The following is a 15,152-nucleotide window of genomic DNA, read 5'->3' as shown; positions in this document are numbered from 1 at the left end:
GTCCTATTGACGCATTCGGACTCGCTCCGTTCGGACTAAATGTGATTCCCTTCGTTATTTTTGTTTAACCTTGGTTTGTATGTCCTGAACGAAAATCAGTAAACTACTCTCGCTTCTAACCTACACGTGTATCTATAGTTTTTATGGTATTGAAGAAAAAAAGTAGGCGGGTTGAATACTAAAAAAGAAAAGTCAAACAATGTATATATATTCACGTATCAGTTCAAAGTATGGACCCACATAATATGTTGTTTTTAGACAAAGGAATTATAATTACATGGAGAAAAAGTTGATTCGGGTACAACATGTATTAACAAAACACATGCTGAATAATCAGTTGCGACATGACACACGAGAAAACAAACGTCTTGATTTATGCTAAGACAATAAACTGAAAAAATATATTACAGACAACAAAAAACGACAACCACTTAATTACATGCTCAAACGGTGTGAAAACACCGTGACATTAAGCAATGCCAAAATATGAGTTCATTATATCGACAGGATATATATATCCATATATGGCAATTGTTATCTAATAGTTCGTTTATATGTGTTGCATTGTCGGTTGTTTTTGTTGCACTTTAAGTGTTTCTGTTGTTTCGTTGTTTTCCTTTTAAAGTTGGTGTGTTTCCCTCGTTTTTAGTTTGAAACCCGGATTTTTTTTTTTCTCAATCGATTTATGACTTTTTAACAGCGATATCCTAGTGTTGCCTTTATCTAAGTGTTCATAACTGTTTAGAATTACATATTTAGTTATGCATCAATCTACTAAAAAGACACAAGTCAATGTTAGTACCGATAAAAAAAAACACAAATTTAAAGATCTATTTTTTTGTTTGTATAATTGATAACCTTTAAGGAAAAGTTTATTCTAATTGCCTTTATCGATCGTATCTGACTTAACGTCATGTCTGTCACATGTCAGAAAGCTCACCAGTACAGTGGTCTTCAGTTATGTATTAATGATTTCTGTCATTAAAAAATTGATTTTTAAGGGCAGATGTTTGGTTGGATATATACAAAACTTATCTAAGCTGAAGGGGACTAATAACTTGACATATAGTAGAAACTACCTTCGAACTGATGAGACCTCCGTCAGGTTAACAATTTCTGATTTTAATATTTTAGTATTAAGTGTCAAAGCCTTGATCAAACTAGTTTTAGTAGAAGATGATAATGAGATATAATAATCGAGACATTAGTAAACGTACTCCGAGTCTGCACTGACACGGTACATACAGTCTGTCCAACGAAATTTGTGACGTTGACCATAACGTAGTAATTCCAGTCTGCCGTCTTGAATTCTTGCTGCAGAAAATCCTAGCTATTTGGTTTGTCTAACAATGTCATTGTCCGGATTTGAAACAGACCAACTTAACGAAGTAGTTTTCCGTAATTCAAAACTTCATTGAATTATTATCAGGATTATTGAGCGATGAGATCACCAAGAACTTAAAAATGATTTCAAAAATGAAGTTAAAGTAAGGCAACAGTTGTTAACCGTTGTTAAAGTAAGGCAATAGTTGGTAACCGTTGTTAAAGTAAGGCAATAGTTGGTAACCGTTGTTAAAGTAAGGCAATAGTTGGTAACCGTTGTTAAAGTAAGGCAATAGTTGTTAACCGTTGTTAAAGTAAGGCAATAGTTGGTAACCGTTGTTAAAGTAAGGCAATAGTTGTTAACCGTTGTTAAAGTAAGGCAACAGTTGGTAACCGTTGTTCAAATCTCAACTCGATTAAGACGACAAACGAAGGCAACAAACTTTTACTGGGGGAATCGGATGAAATCCAAAATGTTCGTTACAGGATAAGTGATTCTATTACATTAATTATATTTGAATTCTATTTATGTCTTATGGAGAAATTGTAAGTAATAATGCATGTGACGTAAACGGTGACATATTTAATATTTAGGATAACGGATATTAAATATGAAACAGTAATTTTGACAGATTTGAGTTAATGATTTATTTCTATTACAATTTAAAACATCTTAAAAGTCAATTGTTCTTTCTGAGCCCCGTATTGCCACAGAGAACATAAAACCTAGTTATTATTATCATGGTTGCAATAAAATTAACTGTAAACTTATCAATGAAGAGAGAGAGAGAAGTAATAACATTTCTTTTGTCAGAGCCGCCAAGAATCGTCAATTGCTTAAGGTTCCTATAAAATGTTACGTAACCAAGAGAAAATTCGATTAGATTTTATTCTGAACGTCAATTTCATCCTCGCTTGTTATGAATGTGAGTCAATTTGCGTTTATGGTATATATGTAACAGTATTTAAATACTGTTATTACAGGTTGACATTTCAGTAAATATACATATAAACAAATGCTTAGATTTGGATTTTTATTGATTTTAACGACGGCCTCGATTTATCTGGAGGGACATGTAAGCAACAGAAGTATACCGATGTTCAAATAAAAGAATTGACATGAAAAAAATATGCAATTTAAAAAAAAAATAAAAAAAAAATTACAGAAAAAAAATATTGACACATGTATCATTCATAATGTTTATTTAGAACTGTGCCTTTGGTTTTTTTTTTGGATGTGGGGGAGAGGCGTGTGTGGGGTAGGTTTGTGACTGAGGAAGTAACAATATATATATCCTCGTTTGATGAATTTCAATTTATGTTTGTTTCCGTCCGCTATTTATCCGATCTACGAATAATAACAGTGTTGATATATTCTGATGCAACTTAAACATTTCTATCTGACATGTTGTTATATCGAATGACATAATTGCAGTCGGAAATATTTGCAACTAATAAAAGACTTTGTTATATATTGATAAAAAGTAATGATTCCAGAGATGATTTACATACAGGTCATACAAAGATGTATTTTTCTCTATTAATCACTTCCTATAACTTATACAATTTTTCAAAAAAAGTTTCTGCGAAGTCTGAAAGAAATTGGTGAGACACAGGAGTAATCATTTTAAGAATATATAGATAAAACCAGCGAATTCAAATTTCACGTATTATTGTTAATTCAAATCAAAACATTATAAAGCTTTCCAGATATGATCATTGTTCAGCGACGAGGGTTTGCTGATGTATTTACTCTATTTTTTGTTTTGTTTTAGTGAATAGTTCATCTGAAGGGATATGGTTAACGAAATATGGGTACTGTATACATATGTTCTTGCTGTTACCACTTATTATTTAACATCTTTTATTAGATTGTTATAAATGAATTATTATGAAATCTTGACAGGAATGAGATTCATGTTTGATAAACACAATTAATGCTGGTCAAGCAGACATGTCTGACAGAACTTTACGCATTGTTTGCATGGTATACAGAGTTGTTTCGGAAGGTTTCTGTCATGTTCTGTCATCTACGAACGGAAGTAAAGTAAGATCAAATTAATGAAATCACCACATGAAACTCTTAGACATGATGGAGTTTTATTCCAAACAACATTTACTCCCTGTTTTACAACGTGCTATTTTCTAATATAAAAGTCCAATTTTGTGTTTTCTTTTGTTATATAAAGATGATTATCCATTTACTACACGATACCATGTTTATACTAAAATGGACAAGAAGCTCCGGATATCACTCGTGATTTATGATATAGACTGTCGCGAACATGCGAACTATGAGGCTAGCCATAAAAGACGTTTAACATGCAAACACGACATATTTTGTCTGACTGACGTTCAGTTATTGTATGTTAGCACAAGTAAAAGAGTCATAAAGTATTCTGGAATTGATCGGAAATACAGAATGACAATCATAAAAGCAATCAAAATATACATAAAATTGTCTTCAAGCTATAAACGAGGTTGATGTCAAAGCCTGACAAAGAAGAGAACTCTGTTTAAACTTTATCTTTAAGCAATCTACTGTAATATAGATTTGTTTCTATTCATGACTATTATTCGTCCGGAATCTCATGATTTTACTGTGACCAATATTGACGTCAAAAGCCAATCAAATTTGTGCTAAGGCTGTTTTTATGATATTATACAGACAAGCTGTAAATGGTATATGATCTGTTTAACATTAGAAACAGCTATAGTTTGAGGAGCGTTAAACTACGAATAGTGAAAACATAGGTTGTAAGAACATTAACAGACCAATTACCTTATGTAAACAGCTAAAGCGACAGACAATATTGGTTTAATTATTCCTGTTCCTATCTCATTTCTCTTACCCAATTTATTGACTGGTTTATAAGTTTAATAAGCGCTCGGACTAATACTGAAGTCTTCTAATTTATCTATACAAGAATAGCAAAAGGCTTTGTTCAAATAAACAATATGTTTGTCCCCCAGATATTTCAAATGTGTTCATTAAGATTTGTTTACCCTTGTATGTTTTTTGCCGAGCAGTTTTATTGTGTAAGAGATCACTCTTCGGAATAGTATGCTTTAGAAACAAAGCAACTCGTTGGCTACGAAGAAAATAATAAGAACCATCTCTTTTCCAGATGACTTTAACTAGTTTTGACACAATAATGATATCGTTTCTTGAATTGAATTGAATTGAAAATACTTAATAAAAACTCCTGCTTCAATATTCAATAGAAGTTAAGGTCAATAATTCTTTTCTCCAATATAAAAATGAGGATGTGTGGTATGAAAAAAGTCCATTGAGTCAGATATTTTCTATTGATTAAGCGAACTGAAGGTTGTCTTATGGCCATTAAAGCTAAGCAAAAGCTTTACTGTTTAGGCAGCAATAAATATCATGTCCCGACACAAAATGTGAAACAATTTAAAACGAAAAAATCTAAAGCATGTATTTTGACAAAACAATAAACGCAAAAATTAATCTAACAGACAACATTCAACGAAAACCACCGAATAACAGGCTCCTGTCTAGGAACTCAGGCAAGTGTGATTTGAATTTTATATACTTTTTGTTTTCTATATGAACGATATCATTGAAAAAGGTTTACAAAATGTTATATTTTATGAAGCCCAAATTTCTCATATTATGGCGTTGTTTAGCCTCTGACTTTCTTATCAATTGTACATACATAACAACAGATAATGATCAATGCATATGCTAGTAAACTAATTACAGTGGTTGTTCCAGACTTTGAAAGATATTAGATGAATACAAAAATTACATTTACACATAAAACTGCAGTTCTTCTCTTTGAAATATCTTTTTATCACTTATAAATATGTTCCAATATTTAAACGTTATCTTATCTTAGAAGCTTTAGACATTTAAATGATATATACAGGTGTAAATCTATCTTAAGTTTCAAGAAGTTCGTTTACTTCAGTTTGTTACTGTATGTAATTTGAAATCAATAATAGTCGTTATAAAACCTAAATAATAATAACATACAAAATCTGATTGGATGTGTTATGGATGAGATCCAATCAAAGAAGCTTGTTAAAGACTTTGGTTTTCTTAATTGTAACGTCGCTTTAACTCGATTAGTATTCAGTATTCACTAATCACTGTTCATTTTATGATACTTGGCAAAACATATTACCTATATATTTCATTATTCAATTTGAAGAAAACAGTACAGTTCTGTCCAAACCTTTAAAGGCTGGCGTCGACTTGTAAGTAGTGCAACCTTTTTTAACTTTGACAATAGGAACAAACTAGAGAATAATTTTTTAAAACATAGCTGTATAACATTATCAAAATTTTTTGATGCAGATAACCGTTTTTTACAAGTCAAGCTGTCATGCATTTGCATGTTTTTAGATTTGTTCTTTTGTTAAAAAAAATGATACGTTCATATTATACAAAAAACCTTGAAATCTCAACATAATAGAATGTGTCAATAGATACGTAAACTTAATAAATTCTGCACGTGTATTGGCCTCTGACGTACGTATAGTTGGGTAGGATTTTAAAAGTGGACAAACGTTTAAACCAAGAATTATCAAAATGAGAGTAAATGTTTCACTCAATTTTCATCTTAATAGATTTTTATATCAGTTTCTTAAGGAAAAAACGTCCACGTTTAAGTGAAAAACAATAAAGTGAAAATTAGTAGGTACTTTATAATACATTTGCAGCAATTATACTATATATATATATATATAGGAAGAAGCAGTAAATCATTGTAAACTAATGATATATGTCTTTATTATTACAGGAAAGCCTCATCCAAAACATAATTAGTTCAAAAGGATAACATTGATGACAAGAGAGATTCAGTCAAGACAAACATAAAAATATGGCGTAATAGAAATCTCATGTATAAATGTGTCATATTCTTAATGGTTCTCTTTAAACACTTTAAATAAGTACAAAATGTATGAAGTAGATGAAGATCTTAAAGAGGGTAGAATAGATAGAAACAATCCTACACGAACATATGGCAAACTGTTCTCAAAAAAAGAAATAATTTTAATCTGACTGAAAATCAAACGAGTCGAGAAAAAAGACAAACATCTATTTATATTACCCTGACATCGCCTGGACAAGTTTTGAATAATAAGAGTGAACCGATCTCTTCAAGTTGACCACGTTTGTTTAGTTTTTATTTTATTTTTGACCGATTTGTATGCTATTTTATGGTTAAACATGATATATCCTAAATATGAAATTTGCTTTCAGGTATCTTCAATCGCCTTGTATTATTCTCAACATTGTTATGATGTGTATTGTTGTTCAATGTACAAGTCAACATCCGGTGTCGTCGATAGCATTGGTTCGCCGCGCTGCGAAATGATGGTTACAAGATATGATAAAAAAAACCAACACAAAACAAGAATGGCGACATTCTCTTCATGCAATTTTTGTTATTCGTGGATAACTATTAACTTTGTTCAAAGGATATATTTCGGATAATGATTATATCATCTTGCATGTTATTATTAATCTTCTTACAAGAAAGTCACAAATTTGAACATACTCTTTTTTAAGACAATATTTCATAACCAATCATTTCTTAAATCAAAAGAATATTGGTGTTTGATGTTGAGAAATAGCATGACGATGAAAATTTATAACGTACAATTGAAGTTTACTGCGTTCACAAATTTCTTCCATCAACTTATTAAGGAAAATTATATGCTTTTGATAAAACAATAAAGAATAATTGTCATCTATAATTACTAAATAAAATACATAATTTGTTACTGAAATGCAAAATTGATTTCGTAATTTACAATGTGTAATTGACATTTTGCAGAGGAAAATATTCCATTTTAATTTGACTACTTGATGGTAATGAAGGAAATTTAAGTTAATAGGTCATAGTATGACAAATGTGATGAAAGTTTGAATTCCGATTGCATTTAAATACACATTTATGTAACTTTTATAGGTGACTATATGGTTTAGGTCTAACTTGCTCATTGTTGATTGTCGAATATCTTTAATGACTTATATATTCAGGTCGTTTGAACTATGGTGGATAGTTGTCAGTCTCATTCATTAGGACAATGGCTAAACCTGATTTTAAAAATATGCACAGGATCGAAAATCTTGCTTTTACAGTCAATAAAGTATAAATGAGGGATTCTATGAAGAATAGCGAATAAAAGATTGACTCAAAAATATTAAAAAAAAAAAATTTATGTATCCTATATTTACAATCTACATAGCCAAACAGATTGTTTTAATGTCTCGGGTGCGGTTAGATAGATATAGAAAGATGTGATATGAGTGCCAATGAGACAACTCTCCATCCAAGTCACAATTTATAAAAGTAAACAGTTATAGGTCAATGTGCGGCCTTCAACACGTAGCCTTGGCTCACACCGAACAGCAACTTGGTGCAAAAACGTATACATCCACACATTGATTTTGATATTTGAACAAGTAACTCCTTAAAGACGAAATAAATGTTGCCCTACCAGAATCTTACCCTACTTGTTTTACATTTATGAGTATGAGAACTGGAACAATTACTGTCTTGTGTAGTGGTAGCGAGGGCTAAACTTTTTATGTCTTCTGATTTTAAGTGTATGGTTTCCGATAATGCAAAATTGCATGATAAATTTTCACATATTCATAACACGTGCATGTTTAATACATTTTTTTTACTACAGCAGATGTATCCCGTATCCGTTTTTTTAAGAATCTATACTAATTTCCCTGATACATTAGTTGTTAAAATGTACAAGCAACATAAAAGCACGGTTATCAGTACAAAACACTATGTGTGTGTAATTTTCTCTCTCTTCCGTCAATAAAACCTCATTATTCACCAATTAATTGAATGGATTGAAGAGACTTAAAGGTATAAAAAATACAATCGCACTCCATCTGAATAATAAAACAATCTCGTTTACATCTTAAAACATTTAAACTTAGAATCAATTCACACAAATTTATCTTACTGCAAAGATGGAACTATTATTACGAGTTCGAGTTCCGACCATTCTTTACCATGAATAGATCTAACGATTCTTATAGATACTGTATAGGAAGATGTGGAATGAGTGCCAATGAGACAACTCTCCATCCAAGTAACAATTTATAAAAGTACACCATTATAGGTCAAGTTACAAAGGTCTAAGCCTGTTTTCTCGAGCTCGTGTGTACAATGGAACACGTATCATAAGGACCACGTCATGAGTATTTCCCTAACCAGCAGTGTACGTTGTCTTAGGTGTACTTTATAAGATAACTTTATCAAAACAAATGAAGAAATGAAGAGGTCTGAATAGACTATAATAGAGCTCTTCAACTACTGTCGTTAGCTTTGATTAGTCAATCATTTCTAATACTTGAGCACAGACAGAAGGACTTCATTTGTTAATAAATGATGTTCTACAAATTAGTCATTTATTTTGTAACAAGTAGGTTCCAAAAATACCCCACTCTATATTAATTCTAATGACAGCGATATTGGAGGAAGGTGAAATTTATGTTGTACTATTGAATGTATAAAACCCCCAAGCTATAATCAAACCGTTAGAACTGATCCAGAAATTAAGGGAACTGACAAATTAAAATTACATAATCTTCTAAAATTCATCACAATGACGGAGATGTTTAGGGCACACGGATACACAGTTCATTCAAGTAATTATAATGACGGAAATGTAAATCATAGTTCTCTAGAATTTCAGATTCTACTCATCGATTCAGATAACTATTGGCATGGGGAAGAACATCATAAAAATGTCACACTGCATTAAAAAACTTTTATATGTTGCATTCAAACAAAATGCATATACTTTAACACTGTCATCTATATTAATATTGTTTTTAAATTTAAAATGTGTCTGACTGGTTATCTTAAACAGATATTGTCCGTTTACTCCGATTAAAAATAAAGTCAACATTTTGCCCCTACATGAATAACGTAATGGGAAACATGAAATAGAAAAGCAGCAATATGAGCTTTTTAGCATGATTTTTGTTTCACAGGCTACAATGTATCAATATACATTTAATTTCCAACTTTCAAATGTTAAATTTTAAAAACTTAGGCATTTGTCAATTTTAGGCCTTTTATAGCTTAGTGTGCGATATTTGTTTTGGTCTTTGTTGGAGAGTTGTCATATCAATCATACCACAACTTTCTATTTTATATTAAGAAAGTGTATTGTATGTTTGTTATTGTTAACAGCAACCTATAGCTAAGATTGTCCACCAGCTTTATTGTGTATCGTAAATTAAACAGCTGAATTCTCGCACAGTATGTAGATCACAATTTAACTGTCATATTCTCAACAGCCTCAGACTTCCTTACATTGTACAGATGAACTGGCTGTTGACTTTCTTTTATACCTAAGGACACATTAAATTGGAAGTCAATACTTAGAAATGAACAGTAGTCATTACTGGGGAATTTAACTTCGTTTTATGTCAAATAAGTTGAATAACGAACCTGGCTCATCGGAAATTTCAACACTCTACAATTTATTTACAAAACAAAGCTAATCAGTCTTTAACGATGTCTGGATTGACTTCTTATGTTTCATTGACCAAGTCGCTCATTTCTCTAGCAATCAACTTTGGACGGATAATTATTTCCGGAAAAATGAATATATAATACTGACAATTAGGATACAGCAATCGAATTTTCCCAACGGTTTATTAAGGCACATACTGATGCAAAAGTCTATGTATAAAAGATAGAAATCAATGCGCATGACTAGTAGTGCTTTAAACTTTAAAAACGAATTAAACGTCGCTAATACGGAATTGGCTCCGACGTTTAATCACGTAATTAGTATCTGTATCGTTGGTTACTGAAGCAGTAAATGTTGGAGTGACCACCAAACAACGTTCAGTGATTGACCACTTTATGATGGATAAAATGCTTTTTTTTCTCATGAAGGAGAAAATGTTTTAATGTGTTTTTGCTTTTGTTAGTCCAGTATTGATTAATGTTTTGTGGGTAAACGGAAATTGATCTATCAGGAAAGATAAATATAATTTGTGATGCGTGTTAGTCTTGCGTCGAAAATAATTTTCCGCCATCAACATTTTAGTGACTACTATTAGTTTCTTTGTTACTTGTGACTGCATATTTTAAAAAGTTGTTGCTGTATAAACGACAATTTGATTGGCTAAATCCTGATCAGATGTCAGAAATGGCAGCTAGATCAAAATGTAGCTGTGAATTGTTCTTTCCCCATTCATTGGTGGTTGTAACTTTTCTGTTGCTGTATAATCTAAATTAATGTTGACATATTTAAATCTTGTTCTTTGGTTTTGGTGAACAGTTGCCTCATTAGATATAACACATCTATTTGACTTGTCTTGAATCCCCTGTCGTAGAAAACACTGCAATCTGAATCGTCAAAATACCATTTTATTTATATATAAACTGTCGTCACAATAAAAATAGTTGTTTTTGTTCTGTTTTTTTAAGTTTAGGAAGATGTCTTTTTAGAATAATTATACTCCAGATATTTTTATATCTGTATACTTGCAGGACTACACTAGAGCAATTATTAGGAACATGACTTTTCAAAATCCTTCCAGACATTTAACTTTGAAAATAATAGTTCATAATATATTGTTACTGGCTAACTGTAAAAACCTTGCCTTGAACTTCGAGCGTTGTTATACAATAAAGGAAGTAGAAGTAACTACCATCAAAGTAGTCTGTAAATGTGCATACATCTCAATGATCAAAGTCACAATGGCTTGCTAAAGTAAGGAAAATAAATAGATTATCACAGAAAACCTTTCATAGAGAGTAACAAGGACAGTTCCATCCACACGAGAGTCAATGATGTTCGTCTGTTAGTCACGCGCACTTTCCTTCTACAAAAAGCAGACGTTCTTCTAATAAGCGCAAGGAATCAATCAGCACGAAGATACAAACAACATGTGCGAATAAAGAGGAAAAAATTACCTTAATTAACAATTTGTCTAAAGGAAACATATTCATTATATTATGAAACATGGTATCTCTACCTCCCAATTGTTGCGGAGGATGAAAAGTATGCTGTGTTTGTGTTTCAACGAACGACAGGTGTGAAAGCTTTCTCCCTACGCTATGAAAGAATACGGAGCTTAAGAAGATATGCTTCATAATAAATCAGAGTCAATTATAAATGAAAATAGTAATGAAGCCAAGAATAAAACTTGTTAGATGGAATTTCTTTTTAGTATTAGTACTGGCGCTATCAAAGCACTATAATTACACATAGCTGTCGTATAATTTGACTTATTACTGGTTTCTGCTAAAGTTGGCATTACAATTCATGAATTATCAACATTATTATGACGTGTAATGTTAAGCAGAGTCAACTATCTTATAATCTCTTTTTTTTCACTTTAAAGTATCGATTTTACGTGATATAAAAATGACAAAAATAAAACATGAATACATCAAATTCATCAGAAGCGTAATCAAAAACAAAATCAAGTAATAAAAAAAGGAATCTAAATTATTAATCCATTTAAATGCAATATTTACGCATATATATTCAAAACGTTTGATGTTAAATGCATGTTAAACTCCAGTATACGAGAACTCTGTGACGGATGAAATGTCAAATACCTCATATAGTTATATCCGGTTAGGAATACCTATTTAACATTTGACTCTTTTATTCTTAGGTCAATAGAATCTATATCTAATGTTTATGACCTAATTTGAGTATACCATTATATTTTCCAAATATCGATAATAAGGAAAAGGTTTTAATCTTGATGGAATTGTTTACCTTATTTTAAGAACTGAGGAATGATTTCATCACAGAGAGGTTTTAAACAATGAAATAAAGAAAATAAACCGCATAGCCAGGCAAGCCTTTCTTTCACTTCAGAGAAGCTTTGAAATAAAGAAACAATAAAGGACTTTCCAGGCAAAAAGTAAAATGAAAAAATTCTGAAAATTTAAAACGGAAAGTCCATAACCAAATGACAAAATAAAAAACCCCCACATCAAATGAGCGGACAACAACAGCATGCATCAAGCTAGTCATGCGAATTCCTTGGCACAGGAATTTTCTTATGTAGAATATAGTTTATAAAGGCTCTCTTTCACCTTAGAGAAGCTTTAAAATTAAGATACTGTGTAACCTTTCCAGGCAACCCTTTTTTCTTTAAAGTTTGAGTCATTCCTTGAAGAGTTTATGGACGCCATCAAGATTTGGCTGGCTTCTATGAAATATCTAAGTCACTCATGACAAAGGTGTTGTTGGACTTGTCGTCTCGCTTGCCGAATATTCCATCCCCTCATCTTTTCTTCAATGATAATTAACTAATGCAACTTACACCCAAATTTGAATAAACCACTAGTTAAAAAGGAATAATTTACCCTCTCGAAGTTCCCGAGTTCACCCCTAAATTGTACGGGGTTTGTGTTGCTAATCTGCCAGTTTTGTGTTCTATATTTTGTTATTGTTGTTTGTCTTTTGTAATTACAAAAAAAAAATGTCAATAAAAGAAGATGTTGAGTAATGAAAAAAAAAACCTTTAAATTTAAGCAAAAGGCATTTAAGAGACAACATATGGGTCAATATCCGACAAATGTCTATAGAATATGTCAAGCTTTTAAATTCCGGGAGTCTAGAAAAGTAGTGAATAAATTTAACAGAGTCTATATCAACCATCCATCATAAACAACAAATTCCCTTAAGGGCAAACATATTCCTGACTTGTGACTGGCACAAGAACATGTCGCGGGGTTAAATTAGTTATATCAATCCTCCATTATTAAATTGATACATTGGAGATGTTTAAACTGAGGAATGACACATAGCCAATACAGGCAAACATTTAAATTTCTAAAAGTTGGTTTGTTCAAGTTTACTATGGCCTATCAATGCAAACATTTGCCTTTGATGTGCTTCGCGATCGGTGAAGTTTTGTCGAACTACGTCTTATTAGATTCCAGCAACTGTTTCTTTTTATCAAAACATTTCAATAGTTTTTGGTGTTTCTCATTTTGTATTTTGACGACTAGACAAACATGTGACTGTTATAGTTCTGAATCATTACCTGGATTTGGTTTTGGGTTTATATGACTTAAATGTGTGTAGGTGGTTAGGACTTTCAAAAAAGTTTGACCTTGAGCATTGCTAAATAGGTGAAGAGAGAATATTTGTAAGTTGTACCGTTAATGTCAATAGAATGGCTAAAAAGAAATAGCCTAAAATTGAATAAACAGCAACCAAAATAACCTAATGTAGTCCTCCCCTAAAAAACAAAAAACAAAAAACAATCTACACATGCAAGGGTATATGGATAAGACAATAAAGTAGAATATACGTAGAGTTGATCAGAAAAGATCCTGAAAACATGGAATGGAGCTGCAAGACAATTTTTACATATTAGAACTGACAATAAAAGATAATAATATGGTATATTTTGAAATAAGATAGAGAGGATTAAATACACGAAAAAATGTACCCTATGGAAAACTGTATTGGGAACCAGACTGTTACAGTTGTTTGGTAAATATATTTCGAATTAGACAGAAACAAAAATAATGGGAATTTGAAAGCAACAGTGGGGTTAAATATAATGGTAACTGCACAGCAACAGTTGTAAAAATATATGGGGAGTTGAACAACAGCTATGAGAAAAATATATGGGGAGTTGTATAGCAACAGTTGAGAAAATACACGGGAGATTTCACAGCAGCAGTCGGGGAAACATATGGGGTTTAGGATAGCAACAGTGCGGACAAATACAAAAAGATATGAGAGTGACATACATGATGATATGAACGATCAAATCTATTTTTTGCTCAGAGATTTAAGTTGGTTTCAGCAATTGATGGACCAAATATTTCACATTTTTTTCAAGTATCCAAAATCCAGTATATTTGCTTTTTCCTATAATATTATATTTTAAGGACGACGGAATAGATCAATCATTGAAAATAAACAACTTTTCAAAAAACGAATGGTACATCCAACTTTGTACCTAACAAATCAAAAAAACAAACACTTACCTGTTTTTGGAAAGTACATATTCAGTCTTAAACAGTCCTCACTTATCTTATGACCAAAGGAAGACAAATGTTCAAATTTTGAAACAAATCCGTTAGGCAGCAATGCATTTAAACGTTTTTTTTCTGATTTTTGGCTGAGTACACACAGGGCCATCAAAATTCTTTAAAACCCTAACGATATTCCAGCGTTCCGTCGGAGTGTTTGGCACAAATCGAAGTGACACAGACCGTATTGAAGCATATTGTAATCCAAATACCCTTCAACATATTGTAACTTTGAGTGACGAGGAAATTCAATTAATAATCCTCGCATTTCACTATAAGAAGTTTTTATTCTAGAACTTCCGTATTGTTGTTTAAAAACTGGTGCAAAGCAAGTATCAATTAATGCAGCAAATAGAAACAAAACTTTAATAAACGATTTTTTCATATTTGAATCGTTCTCCTGTGTAAATAGCTCAAACGAATTTTTTTTTGAAACATCGCGCATCTTAAATTAGCTATCAATCCGGAATTGGGCCATTCCAGTTAATATCTGCTAAAGAGGTGGATGGTCCGTTCTGAGGGGGTGAAATTTGAGTGTTTTCATCTGACATGTACACTTAAACGCAAAAAAACTTCTGAGGGTCTTACAGCAGTAAATAATTAAAATTAATTACATCTTAGGGGTTACAATAATGCCTATTTCAGATCTTAGGGGTGCTTTTGAATGTAAACAGTTTCGTATCATGCATTATCTGGTATTGTATTTAAAATTCTGATGCGAACAATCATTGCAGTAAAAAATTCTGATAGGTGTTTTTTTCCATGAAAGCCCATCCACCCAATATGAAC

General features: G+C 31.6%; 1 protein-coding gene across 16 annotated transcripts in view; it reads right to left on the bottom strand.

Moving 5' to 3' along the window:
- The window catches only part of LOC139517920 (neuroligin-4, X-linked-like), a 261,221-nt gene that overhangs the window by 28,051 nt on the left and 218,018 nt on the right, over positions 1–15,152 (bottom strand). The window contains exon 1 of one of the 16 annotated variants that reach the window (XM_071309468.1): positions 14,319–14,782. The exons of the other annotated variants lie outside the window; for them this stretch is intronic. Coding sequence (XP_071165569.1) covers positions 14,319–14,472 — 154 coding nt within the window. The 5' untranslated portion in view covers positions 14,473–14,782. Of the gene's footprint in view, positions 1–14,318; positions 14,783–15,152 lie in introns of those variants that run through there. 16 annotated transcript variants of the gene reach the window in all.

Source organism: Mytilus edulis, chromosome 3 (genome assembly GCF_963676685.1).
Source record: "Mytilus edulis chromosome 3, xbMytEdul2.2, whole genome shotgun sequence".
Taxonomy (NCBI): Eukaryota; Metazoa; Mollusca; class Bivalvia; order Mytilida; family Mytilidae; genus Mytilus; species Mytilus edulis.
The sequence above is the reverse complement of the archived record's forward strand: the minus strand, read 5'-3'. Positions and strand labels throughout refer to the sequence as shown.